General features: G+C 44.9%; 1 protein-coding gene across 1 annotated transcript; it reads right to left on the reverse strand.

Annotated features, from left to right (window-relative positions):
• Window positions 1-2,568: 2,568 nt before the first annotated feature.
• On the reverse strand, window positions 2,569-3,987 carry LOC310855115 (solute carrier family 2, facilitated glucose transporter member 1-like; the record flags this gene model as incomplete). Its single annotated transcript, XM_083760007.1, has 1 exon — window positions 2,569-3,987. One exon carries the CDS (start codon window positions 3,985-3,987, stop codon window positions 2,569-2,571), a length of 1,419 nt encoding a protein of 472 aa, XP_083616133.1.
• Between the last annotated feature and the right edge of the window lie 9,231 nt (window positions 3,988-13,218).

The following is a 13,218-nucleotide window of genomic DNA, read 5'->3' on the forward strand; positions in this document are numbered from 1 at the left end:
TATGAGAACCTGCAAAATCTGTCAGTCCGTCCGGTCACACCACCATATAGGGCCGTCAGCTCACCCGACACGTCACGCCCTCATCAAACCCTGGATAGCCATACATGGAGAAGACTGGATCATCACCTAGATCTGCATATATGGAGCCGGCCAGCAACTCAAACCCTTAGTTCTCCATATATGGAGCTGACCTGTTCTGACATTCCATAATAGAACCTTCCCTACCCGTCCTTCCTCTTCGATGTCTCCCTTTTGACTGATCTGTCCATTCAACAGGCCCGAAAATTAAGGCCCGGCCCTACCTGGGCACTCATCAAACCCTGTACACTCAAGACACTGCCCTTGCTGCCCCCCTTAGATCTCCATATATGGAGCTGACCTGTTCTGCCATTCCATTGTGTTGATCAGACCTCATCAAACCCTGTATACTCAATACACGCTCCATATATGGCCAGTACAGAATTCATTCCATTAGTTGATCTGACCCCCCCATGCCAAAGCGCCAGCCCAGCAGTCATCACCCAGGCCGATGCGTGCACGCAAGGTCGCTTCTCGTCCTCAGGGCGTCTTACTGGTTATCTTGGGCTTGAGTAGCGAGCCCACTATTGTTATTGTCACTCTTTATTCCCGTTTTATAGTCCACCCCCTAGACATCATGTGGGTCAACCAATAGGAGGATTGAGGGAGGGGAGTTACATCTCATTTACACAGGGCCAGAATGCACTTGGCAAAGTACTTGAGCCCACACTGTTTCAGGAACATTATTTTCTAGTTTTCGAGGGGTGCCCAGCTTTGTGTTTGCATGTACCAGATTTGAAATGATTCGATTGGCTGAGCACCTAATGTGATGTATGATGACTAGAATGTTGCCGCCCTTCGGGGTGGCTCCACTCTAGTTGCGTTTAAGGAAATTGTGGGATTTGACAGCCTCCACGTCATGTTTCAGCTATGTTTTTAAACCCATTATTGTGCCCTTCACATGTAGTAGAGCGGATGGTCACACAGCGTAGTCATGCGCACACCCAGGGTAAATGGACAGAGCAGAGCAGATTGCTTTTAGTAAGTGTTGGTTGATTGGCGCAGAAGTGTAAATGCAGTGCACTAATATTATGCTACCGTCCGCTGTGCTGGCGCGGAGAGGAGGTCGCTAGACGGAGCATGCTGAGGCTCCCGTAATGGGGAAATTAAGCATTATGTGGCATCTGTGATTGTAATTGAGGGGATGGGTCCTAATCTATGTATGATTGGATACAAGCGTCAAGATTAGGCAACCAACCGCTTCGCTGCGTCGGCGGGTGCACACACAAAACAAACATAAGTTATTCTTACCTTTTATGTTGAAAGAACAGAAGTCAAGTGGACCACGTGAAATGTTAACAATCAGTATGGGGCCAATTGAATCAAATGTCAACTTTTTTGTTGGGCTATGCATGTGGCGCCCAGTGAATTGGCGTCGAGGTCAATGGAAAGAACAGAAGTCAGAAGTAAAGTGGTGTAGAGTCCAACGGAGTTGTGAAGCTGCTGTGGGAGACTGAGCTGGCCTGTAGTCATTATGATGATTAACTTATTCCACACGGACAATACATGTTGTAAATGTGGTCGTTGGTTGTATGTGGTTGTGTGCTAAACTCTGGGAAAATAATTAAAAGATCCACGCGATCACACTCTCGCCCTCCTCCCCTCGAGAACAAACTGGAGGGGGGTGGGGGGTGCAAAGCCAGCCACTCTAGCCATGTGGGAGTCATTGGTTGTATGTGGTCATCAATGGAAAGAACAGAAGTCAGAAGTAAAGTGGTGTAGAGTGTAGGTGCGTAACACCATGTGACCAGAGTACTCTCCCGAAAGGGTTAATGGCACTTTTGTCTTGTATTAGTAAGATGTATGGTGATAAGAGCGCCCCTCACTTCACACAAGTGTGATCTTTGAGGAGCGATAGCCCCTCCTATGTCCAGCTTTTGGTGTATGTGCACAGACTTTGTCCTACAGAAACATTAAATCCCATTGACAACATTTTGAGTGTTCATGTAAACACAATCATTGCGTAACACAAACATTGAAGACGAAGGTGAGAACGCAAGTTCTGACTCGGAATGAGATGATGTATGATGATGTACGATGATAAGATTGCCCCTCACTTCACACGTGTGTGATTTTTGTCCAATGCATGGCTTTTGAAGATTACGTCATATGGCAGCCAAGTCTATGAGATTGTTTGTTTAGAGCACTTTAGAGCAAGCCGAGTCTATGGACTTTAATCTTTGTTAAGGGCACTAACCAGGCTGGCACCCTGGGCGCCTTCCTGTGGGTTGGAAGTTCCGGGGACCCCCACACGGAGTTGCACCACATTTTATTTATTAGCATCACTCTGCCCGCCTGGCTTCTCTACCCCAAACATAGGTAAATTGTGTTTGTACCTCGCTCTGGAAAACCAGCTGCACCACAGTGGATTTGAACCCCTATACTCTGCAATGGTGAACATGTACCACCCGAGCCCCTTCCATCAACCTCTTTTACTAAATTGAAGATGATGCTTCCTCCTCAGGCCTCACAATTAACCATTACCTGTCCTCAACCTTCGGCCGGCCGGCGGAATGCAGTGGAGATCTGATCAAATGTTTGGCCCTTGGTCTCTGGCATCTTGAAGAAGGTGAAGATGAAGAATACGACCAGCAGCACAGCGAAAATGAGAAACACATATGGGCCAAACAGCTCCTCTACATACGGGAAAGTTAAGCCCACGATGAAATTGGAGGTCCAGTTGAATAACCCAGCCACAGCAATGGCTGAGGGCCTCGGTCCCTGAGAGAATATCTCTGCTGTGATGAACCAGGGGATGGGCCCTGGCCCAATACAGAAGAATGCCACAAAGGACAATACAGCCATGACACTAACATATGACATGCACTTCAGCTTGTCGAGCAGATTTAGAGCGATGGTAATCAAAATGGCGGAGCCAGCCATTCCCAGCAGCCCGACCATCAGTAAAGATCTACGACCGGCATGCTCCACCAAAAACAACGAGACCACAGTGAAAGCTGCTTTGACCACACCGACTCCAAGAGTGGCATAAACAGGCCGCTCCACTTTGGCCTTCTCAAAGATACTGGTGGAGTAGTAGATCACAGCATTGATGCCTGATAGCTGCTGGGATAGTTGGAGGACAATGGCGACGCAGACGGGTTGGCGGTAAAGGGGCGAGCGGAACAGTTCTAGTATGGCCACCCTCTTCTCCGTCATCATCTGCCTGTTCTCCTCCTTCATCTCTTCCATGGCGTTGCTTACATCCTTGGTCGCGTGCAGCTTCTTCAGCACAGTTTCTGCCTTGCTCTCACTGTTGTCGTTGATGAACAGGAAGCGAGGACTCTCGAGAAAGAAGGGCATGAGGGCAAACTGCAGCAACGCAGGGATGGCAATGAAGCCGAGTAGAAATGGCCACTGGGTGGTGTTGCCCATGAGAGCCTCCAAGCCCAACAGCTGTGCAACCACAAGGCCTATGACGATAGCCAGCTCGTGGACACTTCCCAGGGCTCCTCTGATGGCAGTGGGAGCGACCTCACCAATGTACATGGGCACAAAGCCAGTGGACAGTCCAGAGTACAACCCAACCACAAATCTGCCAATAATGAGCATCTCCCAGGAGCCTGCCAGCTTGGAACACCCCATGAGAGCCGCAGAGATGAAGACCAGAATGTTGGCCATCAGCATCGAATTCCTCCTTCCGAAGCGGTCCACAAAGAGTCCCACCGAAAAGGAGCCAACCATGCCACCGACCAAGAATATGGAAACTGTGACAGCCCAGAGGGCAGTGAGGGAGGATGCTGGGATGGGTTCCTGATAGCGCTCATACCAGGAATCCTTGATGAACATCTCAATGACCTTCTGGGGGGCATTAAGAACCCCAGAGTTGTAGCCAAACTGGAAAGAACCGATTACGGCCGTTACCACATTCAACATCAGCTGGAACGTCAGTTGCTTCCTGGAATCCATAACTGTGTAGTTGTTGGAGTTGTTACATCTTTCTCTTGAATGAAAGGCCTCACCTGCACCTGCTATGTGGGCAAGATTCACATCTATAATCTCCTTGATGAAAGGAATGGTTCGTACAGGCTTCTTAAAATGCTTCTCAGTGCATAATGCAAAGCTGACCAGAGCTCTGATATGACATAACGTAACGCAAACAATTGTCATGCATGCCTAACTATGCCAATTTGCACAGGCACCCTTGCAGTTTCCCCTCAGTGTCCTGAATTTCTCAACTTTCATCTCAATTGAAACTATTATCACTGTGACAATGAAAAGTAGTTGTACAGTTGTACACACAGCCGACTCAAGTGTTGATACAGAAGCATGTATTCAACTACCCTGAGTGGGTGGGATCATTTACTCAAACCCGAAGAGGATTCCATGCTCGCGGCGTATACAGTAGAAGAAGGTGTAACAGCTCAAAGTATACCTCCAGCCAAACCATACCCAGGGTTAAAATTGACTAGCCTGTTTTATGAACTAGAACTTGATCGGAGATTATTTAAGCACAAGATGAGAAATTAAATAACACTGGAGAAAGAGTCTGGTCTGATGGAAAATGTATTCTAAGATTACAAAGTGATGAAGACACAAGCTCTCTTTTGGAGGGTTTGAGACAACATGAACATAAATGCACATTCATTGAGTATATCTAGGCACAGAATTAGCTGATGGGTAGGTCTTAAGATGACAGGTTCTAAAGATAATGGGAGACAACTGGCAAAGGGCCGACTAGGCACCAGTCTAAACCAGTAGCTTGACTGGCCCTATTGATGGATGTAGCAAAGTGTCTTGACCTGATAAGGTGAAACTCCTGAGAAACAAGGAAGCGCCGAGTAGTAGAACATACACTGCGGCATCTGCCCATTGCTCTCAGAGCTCAGAGAGGCCTCCTGACCTTGTCCTCACTTATCAGTTTGTACTCCCTAGAAATATCTCGGCAGTTGGTTGCTTGGAACTGCTCGGAATTTAGAACTAACAGTTGGTTGCATTGAAATTGGAGAACAACATGTTAAAGCGAAAAAATAAAGGGTATTAATTGTATATGAACATAGAGAATATTTATATTCTCCAATCAAACTAAATAAAACGGCCCTATTGGCCGCGCGCGCACACACACACACACACACACACACACACACACACACACACACACACACACACACACACACACAGGTGAAAACAGAATCTCTTGGTGGAGATAACAGGGTTTGTCCAACCACTGGGACGTAAATATCCCTACTTCGTCACCATTGGCTACAAAAGGTCACCTTTTCCCACAAGGAAGTTTTTTCAAGAGACACAGACTGCAGAGACTGTCAGCCATGGCATATTATACTTGGCAGCAGGAAGTTGCCACGGACTGCTGGGTGAAAAATCTATTAGCAATGATTTGTAGTGAAGGAACTCGATTGAATATTTATTAGCGGCTGGCTACAGCTTAGGCAATGGGACAGGTTATGAACACACTGACCAACGTGAATAAGAAGATGTCCTTGTATTCTTTGTAAGAAATATCATCAAATCCCTCAATAATGAGATGAGATAACTTAGGTTTGATATACCCAGCACACGATTGTGTCTGTGTGATGGGATGTCTTGTAGGAGACACCTTTTATAACTGCAAAATTGAGAGATATTTGTAATGCACACACACACACACGCACACACACACACACACACACACACACACACACACACACACACACACACACACACACACACACACACACACACACACACACACACACATGAGAGCAGACACCCCAAATACCCCCCCCCCCCATGGTTACAACTACAGCATTTTGAGACATTGTTGGAAATAACAATCACAACGATGCTATCAGTACATATCAGAATAGTTCATTTGTGAGAACACACTGAAAAACAGTATACTGTAATAATGTAATGTAATAATGTTCAATATACTGCTATGCAAAGATTGCATTTCAGCACCTTCAAAGTGATGAAAGCAATGCATCTTTATGGATTAGACTGTTAGGCATGTTGGCAGTCCTCCCACACCAACTGTTGCTGCCTACCAACCATTTCATATCACTGCTTTTGCTTTCTTACCATTGTTTTCCCCCATCTGTCACAATTTGGGAGCTTCAAATGCCAGAGAAATGCAATAACTGTGTGAGTGCTTGCAGATGTTTTATATAAATGGGTCATGTCCCAACAGCCATTCCCTAATTAGACAATTGTAGTGCAAGAGGGTGGTTGTGTGTATTATTAACAAACCATTACACGGCGGGCCTTTCATCCATCATAATACGCAACTCTAATTGGGTTGGCTGGGCTTTTGTTTATTTGATGAGCCTGAATGATAGTCATTTGAACTCTCTTCAAAGTAAAACAAATATTACCGGTATAAGTATGTTGTGTCAATCTATGTGATTTTGTAACGGGATCCAGATTGAATTCTCCTAGTAAGATGCAGGCTTCAGTAAATGCATCAATTTAGTCAACACATCAATCAACCACACGTTTAGAACTGACTATTTGAGATCTTTCTGTTCAGTGATCCTTTTATTGCTCAATTATTCACTCCACGTGCCTCTTTTGCTGTACCTGTAATGTAATAATAAATAGTTTGGGGGGTTTGTATGGCCATTCCCTGGTCAGTATAGTAATTATTATGTAGGGATGCCCTCGAATGCATTTGGCCCCAGGTACAGTACGGTATATCGTTCTGCATACAATCAATGTGGAGATGGGTACTAATGTACTGAGCAGGCACGATCAATGACATGGTGCAATGCCTTGCACAGAGAAGTAATAGCTTAACAGTGGCATCAGAGTGTTATTTTTTAATGAACGATCTCTGCCGTTTTGTCTTGCATCCAACCGGTTTGTGAACTCTGAGAAGTATTGGGGAAAGCAACTACCGGTATACAAGTTGCTCATGCCTTTCTTAGCAGAGACAATATAATTTGCTGCTGATGTAATTACTCAGACCTTGGCTTTGTTCACTTATTTTGGTCTCAACCCCATACTTCATCAGTTTAAGTTCTGAAATAGAAATGCAGTATATAGTAGAGGCCCAAAAGAGAACTAGGCTATGGCTTGTAGACAGTTGTCATTGCACATAAACAACTTTTTAACAGAACTTAAAGGGATATTTCACTTACAAATAAAAATAAACATTAAAACCATATATTAAAAATACATTACAAAAGTCATTACAATTTCAAAAGTCCCCATCGCCTCGCATTAGAAGGTCCTAATGCATGATGGGCTGTAACTTTTCCATAACTTTTTTTCATTTATATTATATAATATGCAGTATTTGTTTTGTTTCTTTTATTTGAAAGAGAAATATCCCTTAACTATTAAAACAATAGCAGCTTTTGAAAGAAATTTCAGTCTGACCAAATGTTTTGACTTGTTTTTTAAGGAGAACATGAAAGGGCTTCTAAGGAATCTGTAAACCCCAAAATGATTTATTTCTATTAATTACTCACTCTGTGAAGTCTTTAATCCATGGGGTATTTTTTGTTTGCGTTGGGTTTGTGTTCCTTCATGTTAAATGAAGAATCCAAAAACAAAGAGAATACTTGATGTATTTAAGAAAATTATCATCCGAGAGTAACAAAAACAATAACAACTTAAACAACTCTCACACTATAATCCACCTGTCACACACATAACACAGCAACATGTGTATTATTCCAGGCCTCTGGCCTCGACCTAGGGCATGCACGTGCGTGTGAACTCAGCTCACCCACATTCAATGCATCTAACGTACAGCAACATTGTGTATTTGTTTGTTTATTCCTTTATTGAGTTGTACACAGAGCTTAATAATAATAATAATAATAATTAATTGCATTTTTATAGCGCTTTTCCAAGTGCTCAAAGCGCTTTACAATGGTTCATTCATTCATACATACATTGGGAGTTGAAGCAGCGAACAGTCGACGCCAGCGTCCTCACTTCCCACATTCACAGACCAATGGTGCCAAGCTCACACCGACCAACTCATTGGAGGCAATGTAGGGTTCAGTGTCTTGCCCAAGGACGCTTCCACATGTCTGTGGACAGGAGGAGCCGAGACTCGAACCACCGACCCAGGGATCATTGGACGACCTGCTCTACCTCCTGAACCACAGCCGCCCTACACTTAACAGTGTGATTACAAAATCCCTGATACAGTATTAACATAAACACATCACAAAATCCACTTGTGTAGAACATGGTGGTATTGCACAGGTAGAATATACACTCTTAACCACAACCCCAATTGGCTCACTCTCCCATTAATCAACTTGCTTTTGGAGATTAGGCAGGGTGAATGTGTTACATGTGAAGTGGTAGGAGAGGGCTAATAGTCTCTCTAAGCCTCCTTTCCGGACGTATCCCAAGTTCCCATTTCATCTGCTGTCCTGCTTCCCACTTAGGGGCCAAATGGAGAATGAAGTGCACAGTACCATCTGTGCACTGAGGGCAGAAGAGAGGTAATGGTTTCACACAAGGGATCAAAATCTCATCACTCTGAACCCCATGAGGAGAACCAAGTAGCAAACAGCCTTCTAAGTCAGACAAACCATTTACTTCTAATGTGCTGCTGGCAGCTTAAGCGGCAGGTGGGTAGCAAAAGGCCAGTCCAGCACACCTACAGCATGTGTAATTATAATGAGATATTTTCTGTCAAGGGGAATAAATGGATCTGGCTATTGCCAGCCACCATTTATAAAAGATTGTTTTCCTTCACAATATCCATGCAGTTTACTATTGTCTGTCTGTTTTTTTCTCTCCACCAGCCGAAGGCATGGGGAGAATATGTTTTGCACTCCGTCCGTGTGTGTGTGTGTGTGTGTGTGTGTGTGTGTGTGTGTGTGTGTGTGTGTGTGTGTGTCCGTGTGTCCGTGTGTCCGTGTGTCCATCCATGTAGAGCTAATCTCCGGCACCGTTGGCCCAGTCGATGCCAAAATGTGCACAAACACTCCTTGGATGCCAAGGGAACTCTGCCACAATTTTCCCCCAATAACAGCCTGTTATAGCACCACCATGAGGCAGATTTTTGCAAAACATATTTCTATATATTACTACACATTTCATCCATACATCACACATACCGGTATACAACATCTCTATAGTCATGTGATCAACACGGACCTGTCCACTTCCCCATATTCCATCCCTATTGGCTAAGATTGCCTTCCAAAGCTTGCAAGACTTGTCCATTTTGAACAAAATGACGCACAATTTGAGGGAAATCTTTCATGTACTGTATATTCCCACTATGCTGAGGAAGAAATGCCACTTGAAAATGTACACATCAGCCTCATGGTGGCGCTATAACTGGCCCATTTGTGTTTTACTTTGTACCTATAACCACTGATCGGTGTACAACTTTGTATGCACACTCCCTAAAGGCATAGGACAAACCTTTGACCTGTATTTTTCACATAATGCTTTTTATAGCGCCACCAGTAGGCCGACTTATGTAACACATTTTTTTATATTACTCCTTCAGATTTTATCCAAATATCACGCAAATCGGTACACAACGCTATAACAGGCCGTTCTGGGAAATTTGGTGCAGAGGTTCATCGTTGGCATCTAGGGAGCGTTTGTGCAAAGTTTGGCATCGACCGGGTTAACGGTGCCGGAGATTAGCTGTACACGGACACACACACACACACACACACACACACACACACACACACACACACGGACGGACGGAGTGCAAAACATACTCTCTCCCCATGCCTTGGGCCTGGTGGAGACAAAAAAGGCGGCTGCTCGGGAACCAGTAGTTTCCCAGTTTGATCCCAGACTCCCCCAGAGTTAGTGTCGAACTGTCCTTGAGCAAGACGTTGAACCCCTAATTGCTCACTGCCGAGCAGGTCGGTGCCTTGCACAGTTTTCTCCGCCATCTGTGTATGAATGTGTGTGTGAATGGGTGAATGTAATGCACAATCTATGTAAAGCGCCTTGGATAAAGGCGCTAAATGCACCATTTACCATTTACTTGGTAATGCAACTTTTCCAACGCACACGTTCCACGAACAACGCCACGTCGAGCATGTGCTCGCTTGCGCGCGCACACACACACACACAAGGATTTGTGGAATGAAAACATAAGCTCCAGCCACTGAGGAAAACTGGGCAGTAATAACAGAGATTTTATGATGACATTTCCAGGTAGATAATTCTGCTTGTAGTAACTCCTGGTTGCCTTGATCACACCGATGCCGTTGGGACCCAAGGAATCCGCTAGGAGATATTGGCCAAGCAACATTTGATTAAAATGTTATATTGATCGGATTGTGCGTTTATGATAGATGGCATTTTGTTTTTAACACGTCGGATGCTAGTCTTTATATTGATAAAGTTAGAGATTACTCTATACAGTATACTACCGTCTAGCAGCGTTTGTGTCAAACCGGAAGTCGATGGTCCTTCAGCATAATGGTTCCCCCCTCATTGACTCCAACGTTGGCCGAAATCTTCCCAGCCTTTTTTATCTGAATCTAATCCCAGATTTCGAGACTTGAAAGGCTCAAATACCCTTGGCACATGAATGGACACAGACTCAGGGGCATAGCTACTGGGGGGGATGGGAGGGGGGTCGTTTCACCCCGGCCCGTGATGACTCCAGGGGCCCGGGCTGTCAGATGATCGATCGACGATCACACAGCGTTACACAGTCACTCACGATAGGGACATTTGGGGTTTGACGGGTCCCGATCGTGCGGTCACCCCCTTGGCCCGGTACCAATTGTTCCGCCAGTGTGCACAGACTGAAAAAATTGTGTCTAAAAAAGTTTTAAGAAATTGGCCCCTCCCACTAATATTGCATGCCAATTACTTTGTCACATGATTCCTGAAATCCTGTGTAACTAATCTGGAGGGGATTGGTTAGATTGCATAATAGATGCATTTTTCACATTTGTGGCACCCACTTAACCTGACTTTGCCAGATGGGGGCGGTATTGGGTAACCATGTTCCCCAACACCACAACCATCTGGGACCTCTCAGGGAGTTCAGCTAAAACCGAACCACTCCCAGTTCGAACCAATCAGCGTGAGCTAAGGGCGGGATATGTGCGAAACCGGATGTGAAGCTATATAGACACGTCAATATGATTGGTTGTGTTTGCACGCCCACACGGTGATAGACAGACGGTCCCATCCAATCATCTACCAAGTATCTTGAAAAAAAGGAACAGCCCCGTCATCGAATTTGCTTCCGCGATCCCAGATCCCAATAAGCTGTGAAACAAATTTGTGTAGCAAGCTTCTTGGATCTGGCAGCGTCAGGTTAGCACCCACTATGGGTCAAAGTGGAATTTATTTTAGTTGATCATGTGATTCAAATTTGTGGTTGGTTGGATGTTTCATTCTTGATTTCTTGCATTTTTTGTAAAAATAGGCCTATGTATGGACTTGACCTTAAATCTGCCATCAGTAATAGCGCCCAACACCCTTGGATAAGGGGGCTCTGGCCCAAAATGTTTTCAGAACCTCTGCACTACACTTGTAATAATATGAGGAAGTATAAAATGGGGCATTCATAATTTTTTTTAAAGAATTATGGAGATTTGCGTTTCTGCCTGACAGCAACAAATATGTGGTTGTATTATAATTCTGGTCAAGTATCTGCTCAGTAGCTGTGGACTGGGGAGGGGTGATGAGAAATCAGGCCAGTCATCCCCCTCGGGAGTCAACATCAAACAAACATCTTGCGGTGAAGCTATAGGGTGCCCTGCTTCTATTTCTTCCACAGCACTTCATGCACACCGCTGTAGAATCACTGAGTAAAATAAGCTGGGATTGTAAGAGGCGGGAGAGCAGGATTGGGAATATTGCAGAGCTACGTGGAGCTCAGCTCCCCTGGAAGTCTTTTGAGCGTTGTCTCTCGAGTCTCGATTGAACGTCTTCAGGTGTTTGAGGCATGCTCATCATGGGATGCAAACTAGCTGTAGGTCTAGTCTTTTTAACATAGTAAACAGACCATTGGCATTTTTATTGTTTCTCAGCAGAGAGAGTGGAGAGTTAAAAGAATGTGTAACAGATGTGAAACATTTGGCGAGGAGGCTCTTCCTAGGCCCCCTGGGGGTGTGCCTGTAAACTAATTGGTACAGTGGTGCCTGAGATTATTATATTGAGGCCCATAGTGCAGGAGCCCATCTGCTGTTTCTGTAGCGTGAGGCAGCTTGATGTACACCCCCTGGACATGATGTACAAGTACACCCCCTGGACATGATGTACAAGTACACCCCCTGGACATGATGTACAAGTACACCCCCTGGACATCAGATGTACAAGTACACCCCCTGGACATGATGTACAAGTACACCCCCTGGACATCAGATGTACAAGTACACCCCCTGGACATCAGATGTACAAGTACACCCCCTGGACATGACGCTAGTATGTTACAGGGACTTAACCCAATCCAACCCTTGATGCTGAGTGTCAAGCCAGGGATGCACTGGGTCCCATTTTTCCGAGTCTTTGGTATGACCCTCCGGGGATCGAACCCCGACCTCCCAGTATCAGGACTTGAGGTTTAACTGGGTCAAAGAAATGACCTGAAGACCCTGGGTGTGACTAAAAAAAATAAAATTCTAGGAGGGTTGAGTGGTTTCAGATTGACACCCCCACAGATTGGGGGGATTAAATCCATGATTCCCCCGCAAGGTTTAGCAATACATTGTGCAACCCATACCCTCACCCAGACCTTATAACTTAGCTCAGCAATGATAAGACCTATATTCACCTGCTTTGTACTGAAGGTAACACGTGAATCTGCACTCTGCCTTATAGCCTCTCCTTTTAAATCTCCTCATCAATGTCAAAAGCAATGAATGAATAGGGGGTTGGGCACTGGAGTGGGGTGACCTCTGCCATCAAAAGTGATGGTAATAAATAATGACACATTTATCATGCAGTGTTTAACTTCTCAAACTGTAAAACATTTGGTGTAATCAGTCGTCTGACAACAGAAACACAACTAGAAAAAGTGCCCTTCTGGGCACAGGTCTCCACCAGGAGGATAGGAGTGTGTGCGATGTTTGGCAAAATGTTTAGGAGTGATATAAACATCATTTTGTTGAGGAAATGCAGAGCCAGATCACTCATAGCATCTCTGAGGATATAATTCTGGATGAGCAAAACGGGCCACAAAACTGGCAATCTTAGCCAATCGGTGTAGAATCTGAAGGAAGGACACACAAACAC

The sequence above is a fragment of the Protomyctophum parallelum genome (genome assembly GCF_964188405.1).
Source record: "Protomyctophum parallelum genome assembly, chromosome: 1".
NCBI classification, from domain to species: domain Eukaryota; kingdom Metazoa; phylum Chordata; class Actinopteri; order Myctophiformes; family Myctophidae; genus Protomyctophum; species Protomyctophum parallelum.